This window comes from Engraulis encrasicolus, chromosome 24, assembly GCF_034702125.1.
Source record: "Engraulis encrasicolus isolate BLACKSEA-1 chromosome 24, IST_EnEncr_1.0, whole genome shotgun sequence".
Taxonomy (NCBI): Eukaryota; Metazoa; Chordata; class Actinopteri; order Clupeiformes; family Engraulidae; genus Engraulis; species Engraulis encrasicolus.
Genome location: NC_085880.1, coordinates 26,398,011 through 26,410,281, shown reverse-complemented (window position 1 = coordinate 26,410,281; position 12,271 = coordinate 26,398,011). Strand labels below are relative to the sequence as shown.

The 12,271-nt window shown below is 41.2% G+C and overlaps 1 protein-coding gene across 1 annotated transcript in view; it reads right to left on the bottom strand.

The window, feature by feature from the left end:
• Window positions 1-892, bottom strand: part of LOC134441017 (probable JmjC domain-containing histone demethylation protein 2C) — a 145,945-nt gene extending 145,053 nt beyond the window's left edge. The window contains exon 1 of the mRNA XM_063191207.1: window positions 531-892. Within this exon, the coding sequence (XP_063047277.1) occupies window positions 531-686 (156 nt within the window). The 5' untranslated portion in view covers window positions 687-892. The remainder of the gene's footprint in view (window positions 1-530) is intronic.
• Between the last annotated feature and the right edge of the window lie 11,379 nt (window positions 893-12,271).

Below are 12,271 nucleotides of genomic sequence, written 5' to 3'. Positions count from 1 at the left end.
ACATACTATGGGAACTGTCTCTTGTTAATAATAATGACAGCAGCATTGCAGCATCCAATACACACTAAGGGGTATTTGAAGGTAAATATGACCTGATAATGTTTGCAGTCTGCGTCTATTTTGCTGTGCTCAGTTTACTGCGGTCGGTCAGCCTGCGACTTGCTGCATTAGTAGGATAAACTCACCAGCTGATTAGGGTAGTTGAACACAGAACCTGAGCATGTGGTAGCCTATTTACTCCCCTGACCTAGCCATAGTTTTAGTTTTTGGCGTGTAGTTCTACTTTCTGAAACACGTTACGAGCACGAATACGAACCTTAGCGGTGTGTGTTCCATTAGCAGAACCCTCGGAATAACTTTTTGAAACAGTAGCGGCTACTTTTGTTGATAAACATAAAGGTGTAGCCTAACCCAGTGAATGCGACACTGTGGCACAGTTTATACTCTCATAGAAAACCGTGGGGAGGAGAGTGAGAGAGAGAAAACAAGCCGTTAGAGATGTAACGAAGCATTTAAAAAGCCCCACTTACCGAAAAGTCCGGAGTGTCGATGTCTCGGCTTGTGACAGCGCGGATGACCCCAGCTCTCCAGCCCCAGCGTGAGATATCCCCGCGCCCAAGCGGCTCCTCGCCGCTCACACACAGGAACCGTTTTCCGACCAGCTCCGGCCGCCCTTCTACCGCCATGGCTCCGGCGAAACACAGAGAAATATCCCTCGGAAAAGAAATTTCCCAAAGAGTATAGTACGACGTTCTATCGTTTGGACATGTTAAAAAAGTAAATGATCAAGTAATGACCGACTGGAGATAATAGTGTTGAACTCCACGCATGGGGATTTAAAATCCCTAGTCTGGTTCTCGTGCTGTGGGGAGGCTGATCTCTCTTCGTGCCGTGAAACTGATTTACACTGTGAGCGTAGTAACACTCATTATGGCTTAGCCTACTCTCTCTCTCCCTCCCTCCCTCCCTCTCTTTCTCTCTCTCCCTCTCTCTCTCACTCACTCACACCCTCCCCTCCTACACACGCACACACACTCTCTCTCACACACACAAGCACACACACATACACAAATACGCAGGCGCACGCACACATAGCCTACACACACACACACACACACACACACACACACACACACACACACACACACACACACACACACACACAAGAACACACTCACGGTCACACGCGCGGGCTCGTAAGCGCACACACACATACAGAGCCACGCACACACAAAGAGAGCGGTACACACACGAACACACTGACACACCGACACGCAAGCGCACACACCGACACACAGACACACGCTCACTCACACACACAAGAACACACTCACGGTCACACGCACATGCTCGTAAGCGCACACACCGACACACAGACACATGCACACTCACACACACGAGAACACACTCACGGTCACACGCACATGCTCGTAAGCGCACACACCGACACACAGACACATGCACACTCACACACACGAGAACACACTCACGGTCACACGCACAGGCTCGTAAGCGCACACACACATACAGAGAGGCACGCACACATAGAGGGCGGTACACACAAGAACACACTGACACACAGAAACGTACAAGCGCACACACCAAGACACACAAATGTGTGCGCCACACACATAAACACACACGCGCGCGCGCGCGAGCGAGCGCGCACACACACATACACACGGTATTCCTCCGCCCCCGTTGAAGCACACAGGACTACCAGATCGCAGCGGGCAGACTTGTCCGTCCGCCAGACACAGTTCTCTCTTGGAGACGCGGTTCTCCTGTACTAGACAACGTGAAAATAGTGCCCCAACTGAGAGGAAACTAAGAGATGATGTTTTTGTCCAAACAAATAAAATGAAATAAATTGTATATTTAGGTACAGTTTGAATACGTTACATTATTTGATTTTACAAAGAGATAGATAGATAGATAGATAGATAGATAGATAGATAGATAGATAGATAGATAGATAGATAGATAGATAGATAGATAGATACATAGATAGATAGATAGATAGATAGATAGATTTTAGTGTAATATTATTTGGAATAATATTGCATCTATGGATGTTCTGTGTGTGTGTGTGTGTGTGTGTGTGTGTGTGTGTGTGTGTGTGTGTGTGTGTGTGTGTGTGTGTGTGTGTGTGTGTGTGTGTGTGTGTGTGTGTGTGTGTGTGTGTGTGTGTGCGCGCGCGCATGCATGCGTGTGTGTGTGTGTGTGTGTGTGTGTGTGTGTGTGTGTGTGTGTGTGTGTGTGAGAGAGAGAGAGAGAGAGGGAGGATTAGATGTGCAATGTAAAAAAATATACTGCTTTCCCGGTTTTAAATTCATTTTATCCTGTCTATGTCTGTCCTTCAAATTGTCTAGCTATAACCGTCTGTTTGTTTGTCTATCTCTTGGTCTGACCTTTGTCAATACATTTTGATTTCATAAATTAAAGTTTTCAGCAACAAAAAATAATATCTAGTCTGGTTGGCATAACATCTATCACATGCACGCATAGGGGGTTATACTATGTAATAATATAATATCCACGAGTATAAAGTATATCAGCATTTATACTATGTACAGAACCACCACCCCACACCCCTCACAACCCCATCCCCACTATTCCTGACCACAGAGTATCTGACTATGTATTTATTATTGATTTGTTTGCATACTTATTAATTTTTTCTATTGTGGCTCCCAGTGTAATATGGATAGATGTCATGGAGAAATCACAAACACTAAAGTGGTGGGAAATTTATTTAGGCTGTTTGTTTGTAAACTGACAGTTTGATGGACAGATGAGTTCAATACTTAAATTATTTATACACTACGGCATGTTGTTCTTTTTGGTCATAAGATATTTTCTTCGATGGAGATATGGTAAATACAAAATGTCTTTTCAGTCCATGTGTCAACCATATAGCCTACGTTTCACAGCTGTTAGGATTACCTGTATCTTTTTCTAATGTAGCCCAATTTTTACATTACTTACATTAATAGAATTAGTACATTAGACATCAGTAACAAGACCCAAAAAGCTTCTGAAGGGAAGGATTTTTTTTTCTCTTATATTGCACATAATGTTGACATGCAGTAGATTGTCTGGCGTTGTTAACCCAACTGAAGGAAACTTAAAGGAGCATCTTTGCGTAGATTGGTCCACCGGCGGGCCCGCACTCTTTGCTGTAATTACTTCACTAGATCATAACAACATCGCTATGACAATGCAGAGAGCCTCAAATGCACTGATTAACACATGGTCATTATTTTGGTGACAGTTAGGTTGTAACAGAGGCTCTGCAAAAGGAAAAAGCACACAAGCTAGTTTGAGATAGTTAAAAGCACTAAGCAGTCCCTCCAGGATTTTGCACTGGGATTTTGTGATTTTTGCGGTCAAAATGCCTGATTTTGTGGCGGCATTTTCTCATTTTTTGCAAAGATTTTGCGGCATTTTCTCATTTTTTGCAAAGATTTTGCATCCCTTTCTGAGTTTTTTTGGTAACTGAAAACCACAATCAGTCTAAGCAGGCTTAAGACAAGAGAGAGAGATTCAGAAACACACTTCCTATATAAATAGGCCTAATAAAATATTGTCAAAAACTGTCAGAGCGTCTTATTAGCCAGTGCGTCCAATGTGTAAAAAAAATAATGGCCGCGACACTCATAAATCACTGTCGATATTTTAGAACGACTTCGGGGGGAAACGGGACAGCGCGTAATGAAAAAATAGGCCTACTTGTGGGTATAGCCTACCACTAGGCCTAATGAAGAGCGTCGTGGGGTACAGTAGCCAGGCTGTATGCAAGCGTTACAATGTCACCTGTTGGAAGACGCGTCTCTCTCTCTCTCTCTCTCTCTCTCTCTCGTAGCCTATTGCAAGCTGTTGCATATTATTTGCTTGATGCAAAGTTGTGATGGCATACACGCTCTCGTTGACATGGTTGTGTGCATGGTTGCATGGATTCGCAAGACTTTATTGCAATAACACAGTGAAAGCGTGGAAGGGCCGTTCACTTCCTATCTCGGTGTCCTTGACTGAAACAAGTTGCAAAACTCCACACTTCCGAAACCTTTGCGATCGGCACTACAGTGATTGTTATCAGAAGGCTTGTGCCTACGCATAGACATAGACCCTTAAATTACAAACATTTAGCGAACATTGAAAAAAGATCAGACAACGACCGTCGGGTAGCATGCTCATGAAAGCGACAGGGGAGAGTGGAGAAGTTCCGCAAAAATGTAGCCTAGATGTTTGCTACTGTGCGACAGTAGGCTACCGCCACTATTTCATGACTGCATACACTTCTTCGCCATGGATAAATGGGCAACAATAGCCTACTTTTTCCACCCAGGATTGCACTGAAAAGTAGGCTACTGCTGTTAAAAAAAAAGGTCATGGGTGTGCAGCACCGACGCCTGCGTGTAGGCTATGTGTGAGGGAGGAGAGACGCGGAACAGCTGAGATGAGGGTCGCGACTTCCGAAATAGCAGGCAATTCTTTTTCAATGTTTCAGTGACATATTAACAAAAATGCTTCGTATTGGTTTTCGTCTCCGGTGGTATTGTAGTTACATTTTTTTGACGAAAACATAAATCAATAAACTCCACAGAATGTTGAAATTTTGCGGAAAAAATGCGGCTTTACAGGAATTACGCGGCATCGTGAAATTATGCGGAATATCATTGAATTTGCATGAATCCACGCGATCGCTGAATCGCGAAAAACTGGAGGGACTGACTAAGGTGCATAGTGTAGGATGGTGGCCAGAGTAGGTATTGGGTGTTGCCTATTGCCAAATTTGATATTTTCATGACTATTTAGTAAGTAATAAACTAATATTTACTATGACCAAAGTACGGTAAGTTTTGCAACTAAAAATTTCTTTTTCTGGCTGGAAATTCAAAATGGCGGACATGGAGAATATCCCATTTTCTTGTATGAAAAATGCAGTTTTTCCCAGTCACGATGAATACGTACAATTTGATGGTGGTTGCAAGTTTTTGAAAAAAGGGTTATTACACAATGCACCTTTAGTAAAAATCACTAACCCTATTGGCATCTGCACTTATTGTCCTGTAGGCTATATTTCCTGTGCACTTTGTATCTGCAAGATGTCAGTTATGATTATGTCCTTGATTGTAAGTCGCTTTGGATAAAAGTGTCTGCCAAGTGTAATGTAATGCAATGTAATCATGTAATGCAATGGTTTCCAACCTGGGGGTCGGGACCCCTAGGGGAGTCACAGAGGTAATGCAGGGGGGTGGCAGTGAGAAGGAACTTTGGGAAATCCACAGTCTAACAGCTAACATACTTCCATGAGTTGGTTAGTAACTCAATTAACTTGTATGATTAATACACAATATATCAAACTTTTCTGAATTCAAATCAAAGTTTAGCAAAAAACAAAAAAAATGCGTTTGAATATGGGAGATGGGGGTAGCAAAAAATATTCATTGTATCACAGCAGAAAAAGTTTGGGAACCACCAATGTGATGTAAGTTATAGGCCTGTGTTGCATAGCACCACTTTCACACAGAAGGCAAAGAAAGGGAGATAAACAACCACAAAATCCTAGATTAAAAGCCCAAGATTCCATGCAAGACCAGCCTCCAATGATCAGTACAAGATCTTAAAGTTCAAAGACCAGAACGTGTGATATAATATATACTGATAAGCTGTGAATCAGTTTCTACGCCGGTCACACTGTCAGCGCCTTGTGTGTTCAACTACAGGGAGATTTGTCCAGATCCAGGCGTGGCCTTTCTGGGATGCATGTTTCTTAGTGTAATATTTCAGTGTAGCCTCTTACTGCACTATTCACGAATTGCTGAAAATACTAAACTAAATTATAACAACATTGCTATGACATTATGAGAGCCTTAAGTAATAGATTAATACATAGCCATTACAAATTTGGTGACAGTAAGGTTATAACATAGGCTCTGCGCTAAGGCGTTAAACTTGCCGTTTATTTATGCAGTTTTGAATATTGTGCATTTTTTTTTACTTGTGTCTACTCACCATTCCCCTCAACAGCTGTGGTCAGGCAGATGAGTCAGAGTTAGCTGGAAGGGACATCTAGGCCTACAACAAGCAGTTTGTCATTTTCACTTCCATACACATCTCAAACATAAATTAATAAACACATTTATTTGGACTAATCTATTTCTCCACACAGCTTCAAAGTTATTTTGCATTTCCCAGCACTTTTGTCCCAGACATCAAAGCGTTTAAACCTTCCCATATGCTTATTTAAGCCTTCCATATCTCTGTCAGTGGTTCTGCTGTGTTTTGATCCATTTATGGCTAGCAAAAATGGTCATACAGTAGCTTCAATGTTTAGAGTGAATAACAGTGTTACACACTATCTTCCACAGATGATATGATCTACAGTTTTATGGAGAAAAATAAAACACAAGGTCGAAATATCTATAAAGAAAAGCTCCTCTCGTGGACATGTGATGCAGTGAGAGAGTGAGTGAGTGAGGATGACCTTCTGGCACCTGGCTCCCTGGGGCCACCCTGTGGAGATGTGTGGGAGTGACACTCTACTGACATCAACCAGCAACCTCACCACCAAATACATTCAGAAACACACATAGGTATAGCCTACATACATACATACTGTACACCAGTGGTGAAAGTAGTTTCCATGTCTTACCGGTGCTAACCCCCTCAGTACGTGCATGCGTGGGGGTGGGGGTGTTTTCACATGGTTTTGAGGCACGATGATAACTGAATGCATAGCGAAGAAAGAGCGCAAATAAAATAGGCACATCACGTGTGCACTAAAAATCTCACTTCAGGACTAGTTCTATATCAAGTAACTTTGAGCTATTCTCTTCATTTGATATGACACTTGCCTCAAATGGCAGAGTGTAGTTGTATGTGTTTTCATCTGAAATCACCATGCACCTTAGGCTACTTTTTTCCCCATAAATGTTGTTTCTGGTCAGCATTAACCATTTTCTCACCTGCTGAAAATGTTATACCGGTGCTACTCCGCACCCCCTTACTTTCACCACTGCTGTACACACATACATACATGCATACAGTACATACATAGGTATATAAGCGCATATGTGCATACATACGTGCATACATACACTCTACAGTACATACATATTGTATACTTACATACATACATACATACATACATACATACATACATACATACATACATACATACATACATACATACATACATAGGCCTACTGTATACACGTGCGCATAGATGTGTGACGCACACACACACACACACACACACACACACACACACACACACACACACACACAGTTATCAGGGCCGGATTTATGCATAGGCTAGATATGGCTGCAGCCTAGGGGCCCCCACCCGCCAGCGGGCCCCTGACTGGCCAAAAGTAGAAAAGCTGCAGAATTGTAACAAGAAGCTGTATTTAAAAATGAATATGTCGTGTTGAGTACAGTTGATAGTCATATTCCTAGCTCGTAATAATTTATGTCACTGTCTATGCACATTTCTTGTGAAATTTGCCTTCTGGAGGGCCCACAGCAACCTGTAGCCTTGGGGCCCCACGACATCTTAATCCGGCCCTGACAATTATGCCTAAATACATTTCAGCATTGTGGTGTTACAGTAATTATAACTTTCCTTCTTGCACCGAGGGGGGTCATGCAAGATGAAATGTCGTATTAAGATAGCTGTTACCCTGGATATTGTAATTTTACATTAGTTGCATAAAAAACAAGACCCCAAAAGCTGCTAAGGGGAAGCAAACCTTTTGTTCTTTTAGACTTCACATGATGTTAAGATTATATTATTATGAATGAGACAAGTTGATTGTCCAGCGTTGTTAACCCAACTAACCCGCTGGCAGGCCTGTTTACGCTTTGCTGAAATTATTTGGCCTAACTACATCATAACAGCATTACTATGACAGTACAGAGAGCCTTGAGTAACTGATTAAGACTTGGTCATTACAATTTTGGTGACAGGTTATAACAGAGGCTCTGCACAAAGTGTAAAATACGTAAGTTACATGTAATACTGGGCTATAAGTTATATAAATTGTAGCTGTGTGTGTGTGTGTGTGTGTGTGTGTGTGTGTGTGTGTGTGTGTGTGTGTGTGTGTGTGTGTGTGTGTGTGTGTGTGTGTGTGTGTGTGTGTGTGTGTGTGTGTGTGTGCGTGCGAGCAGAGCAATTTTAGGTTCAACAATGAATCTGCAGAGTATTAGTGAATCATAGTATGTCCATACTGAGAACACTGACTTGTGAAGTGATACATTTTTTCGTTACAGGTTTTCTCATTCACTTTGCTTAATTTCTCTGAGTAACTTCCTTCATCACAGTTAATACAACAAGCACTGCAGTATTGATTGTCTGCGATAGCACAGCAACATATTGAAAATGCAGTATGTGATATCAGCTATTAGTCCATAGCTGTGTTGGAAAAAAAGGCTATTTTAGAATGGCTTTGTCGTGAAACAAATGTACTCAGTTTTAGGCAGTGTTGGGCAAGTTACTCAAAAACTGTAATACACTACTGATTACATGTTACTGTCTTTCCAAAATAATCCCTTACATTACAATATAAAATTACAATAAAATGTAAGGAATTACACTACTTTTGCATTACTGTGTAGTTACTTTCACCAAAATACATGGAACTGTAGGCCTAAATAGGGATCTTCCAATTTACAGTGTACTTTGTAAAACAAGCTAATCAGTCATGACTTTTTCACCTCCCATCCAGGAGGTGTTTTGGCAGCATGCAGATTAAAACTACCAGGTTCAGGAATAGCTTCTTTCTGACCCACCACAGTGAACACCAATAAAATCCAGGTCACAGTACAATCAATGCATTGTAACTTAAGTTACTTAGCATTGTAACTGAGTAAATATTACAGATTTTTGCCCTGTAATGCCTTACATTACTGCATTACAGCAAAAAGTAATGCATTACAGTAATTAATTACTTTTATAATGCGTTACTCACAACACTGGATTTAGGTAAGCTTATCATTTTCTTTTTGATTCCAACAAAGGAATGTAGACCGTAGGCCTACCTGACAATGTAGAAACTAAAAACGTTCACTTCATTCTTTTGTGTGCATTTTTCTGTTTTAAAATGCTAGGTTACACATTAATGGATGTTTGATAATGAATGTATGAGAGGATGCACATGCCTTTGTTTGATCACACACTATTGTTTGATCCTGTGCACATAGACAATGCCACTGCATCAGACTAAAGGAAAATACAACAGCACGACACAAACACACAGATGCACACACAGACGCACAGACGCACAGACGCGCACACACTCACACACACATGCAGCACTGAAAGCATGGTGCTTTGTAGCCGTGTAACATGTTTCCTCCTTTAGTTCTTCCCATCTGTGTGGTAGTCTGTCATACCTCTGTCTGTATGCATGTCAACTGGCTGGCTGATCTGAAGCTTCACATGCAGTCCCTTTTTGTGACAGGAATACGCCCCCTGCTGGCCAACACAGCATCAACATTAGGTTTTCAAAAGGGTTTTCTCAATGAGAACTTTCATAGTACATGGAAGTCATTGTGTACAAGTTTCAGTATCCTGTGTGTGGTGTTTTCTGAAGTTTTAGTATTGAGACCCATTTCATGTTCGCATTTCTTTAAAGAGCACTCCAAATTAAATGCCAACTTGTTTTTATTTTCATACTGTAAGAAAAGAATGGGAAATCATATAAGTCAGGTTGCAGATGCCAGTAGTGTGAGGTGTAATGTGTGACCATGAAAGTATGTAAGTAGCATGTTGTTTATACAATTAGAGCTGGGTAAAGTAACTTAATTGATTTAATCGATAATCGATCGCTTTCATTTAAAATTCACATAATCGATTCACAGGGCACAAAATCGATTTTTTTGGTTCTTTTTCTTTTTGCTCATTTGTTTAATTTAGGTTTATGGAAAATACCCAGTAGGTATTAGTCAATTAGCCTAGGCCTACTTATTACAAATTAGCAATCTGTTAACACTGTCAAGCCACAGCCCTTTGACATTTTTATATAAAAATACGCAAAAGCATCTTTTGGGGGAAATCCTGGCACCAAGAAGGGAGCTGATTGAATCGATTCGGAATGAATCGAATTGAATTGAATCGTGATTAATCGATTCAAAGCCCTAAGAATCGAAATCGAATCGATACAGGAACATGACTGCGATACCCAGCCCTAGTAGCAATATCATTCACTGTGATTATGCTATATTTTCTGCTAAATTTCAAAATGTAAACATTGAAAGTGAGCATTACTATCACAATCAACTTACAGATTTCACAACCAACAGAGCAGATTAAATTGCATATTTCATTCTGGATATGTTTGTTTGATAAGAATGAACCATGCTACTTTTAAAGCAAAACAACACATTGCATATCCAGGGCCGGATTAACACACATGCTAGACATGGCTGCAGCCTAGGGAACCTCAGGGGGGCTCCAATAGGCCAGAGTGATAAAAAATAATAATAATAATACACTGTATTGAATACATCAATCTGTCAATCTGTTTGAAGTGAGTGGCAAATCTGGCAATACCTATCTCTAATTGTTGGCAGAAATCCTGAATCCTGACTAGTTTTGTTTTCGTTCCTTGGGGGCCTACAGCAACCTGTAGCCCAGTGGCCCCTGGCCATCTTCCACAACACAACAGTTCTGCATCAGACCAGGTCTATCCCCAAGAATTATACAACACAATAATTCAAACATTCTGTGGACATAAAGGGCTTCACAGTTATTAATAGCTGGTCCAAGACAGGTCACAGACCATTGTCTTACACAGCATGGAATTTGTATCCAGAGAATGGACAAGACCGGGGAGGCGTGGAAAGGCAATGACTGCAGTTTGTTTGAATAGATACAACTGACACGATTGGCTATGGCTATGGCTATGTATGCCAAATGATACACATTCGTAGCACCCAAAAAACAGCTGTCGTCAATTGTAAACCACCCAGACCTTATCTCACTTCTGATTAGGTCTGGTGATAACCAGGCAAGGTGATCTGTAGCTTGAGGACAGTTGGGGTGTAGGATCAGTGGAGGGACCGGTCCATTATGGATGCTGACAGGCTGACGGACTGTGATTTCAAAAGGGTGAAGGCGTTGGCAACTGTGGATTTCAGGAGGTTTTGAAAAAACAGAAAAAGGGCCCTTGGGTAGTAGTTGGAGATTGGAGGCTAACAGTCACAGGACTGAGTATTTGCTGTAGGCTAGTCAGTAGGTTAGTGGTGCGCACATCCTAGACGCAGGTGCATGACAAAAGGCCAAAATATTGTAAAAAATAAAGAAGAATGTCCGCACACTGCTCCCGTGTTGGTTTTTTATTTTTCTCAAGTGAGCGCTTTCGAGCTTTCGCTCTTCATTAGACTTGTCCACGATAATGAATAAATAGCAGATTTAAATTTCAATGGGCACCTCAAGAGTCAGCCTTAACAACTTTCATATCACAAATGTCTCACTTTACAGAAGGGTTGTTCTCATACTAAGAGATTATTGGCCTACACCCAACCTAATTTACACCATGAATACTAATGCATTTTCTCATAGTAAGCAAAAACTATTCAAATTGACACAAATAGGTAGGCTCGTGAAGGAAGAGTGGCCTTGTAGGCTAGGCCTACATAATAGGCCTAGGGCAGCATGGGAACATGCTAGATTAGACTAGCCCATTCAGAAAAGAACTCATTGTTGTGAAGGCCGATGGCCAGAAAACAGTATTTATTTTACACAATGGCTCCCTGGAACTGAACACTGTGAATTCACTAGGCCCACTCTTAATTTTGGGGTTAGGTTTTTGGCTTGCATTCTTTCTGCCAACGAACTCTTCCTGCCAAATAATGCAGGAGTCAAAACTAAGAGACCAAGAGTAAACATTCGTGTTAGCTATGTATGAAAAATAAACTTTTGTCAGAAATGTAGGCCTGGAGTCAGTATCGAAAATTGAGGCAAGTCCCTCTATTAAAATACTAGGCTAGCCTATGCCCATTTACAGTATATAAAAGGCTATGCTGGGACGTGAACAGAACGAAGCCAGACAGACTGGCATTGCTTATAATCCATAGACATTAAAAGATAATAAAAAGTTGTCTGTACACATTAAAGTTAAATTAGAAACTGCCGACCTACTTTTACGGGAAATTGTTAACTGTATTTAACATCTTTGAAGAGAGGACAGCACAGGCCTAATTGTCAGAGCAAAGGCAAACTTATCAAATGGTGATGGAGGCGGGGCTATGTCATGTAAAAACC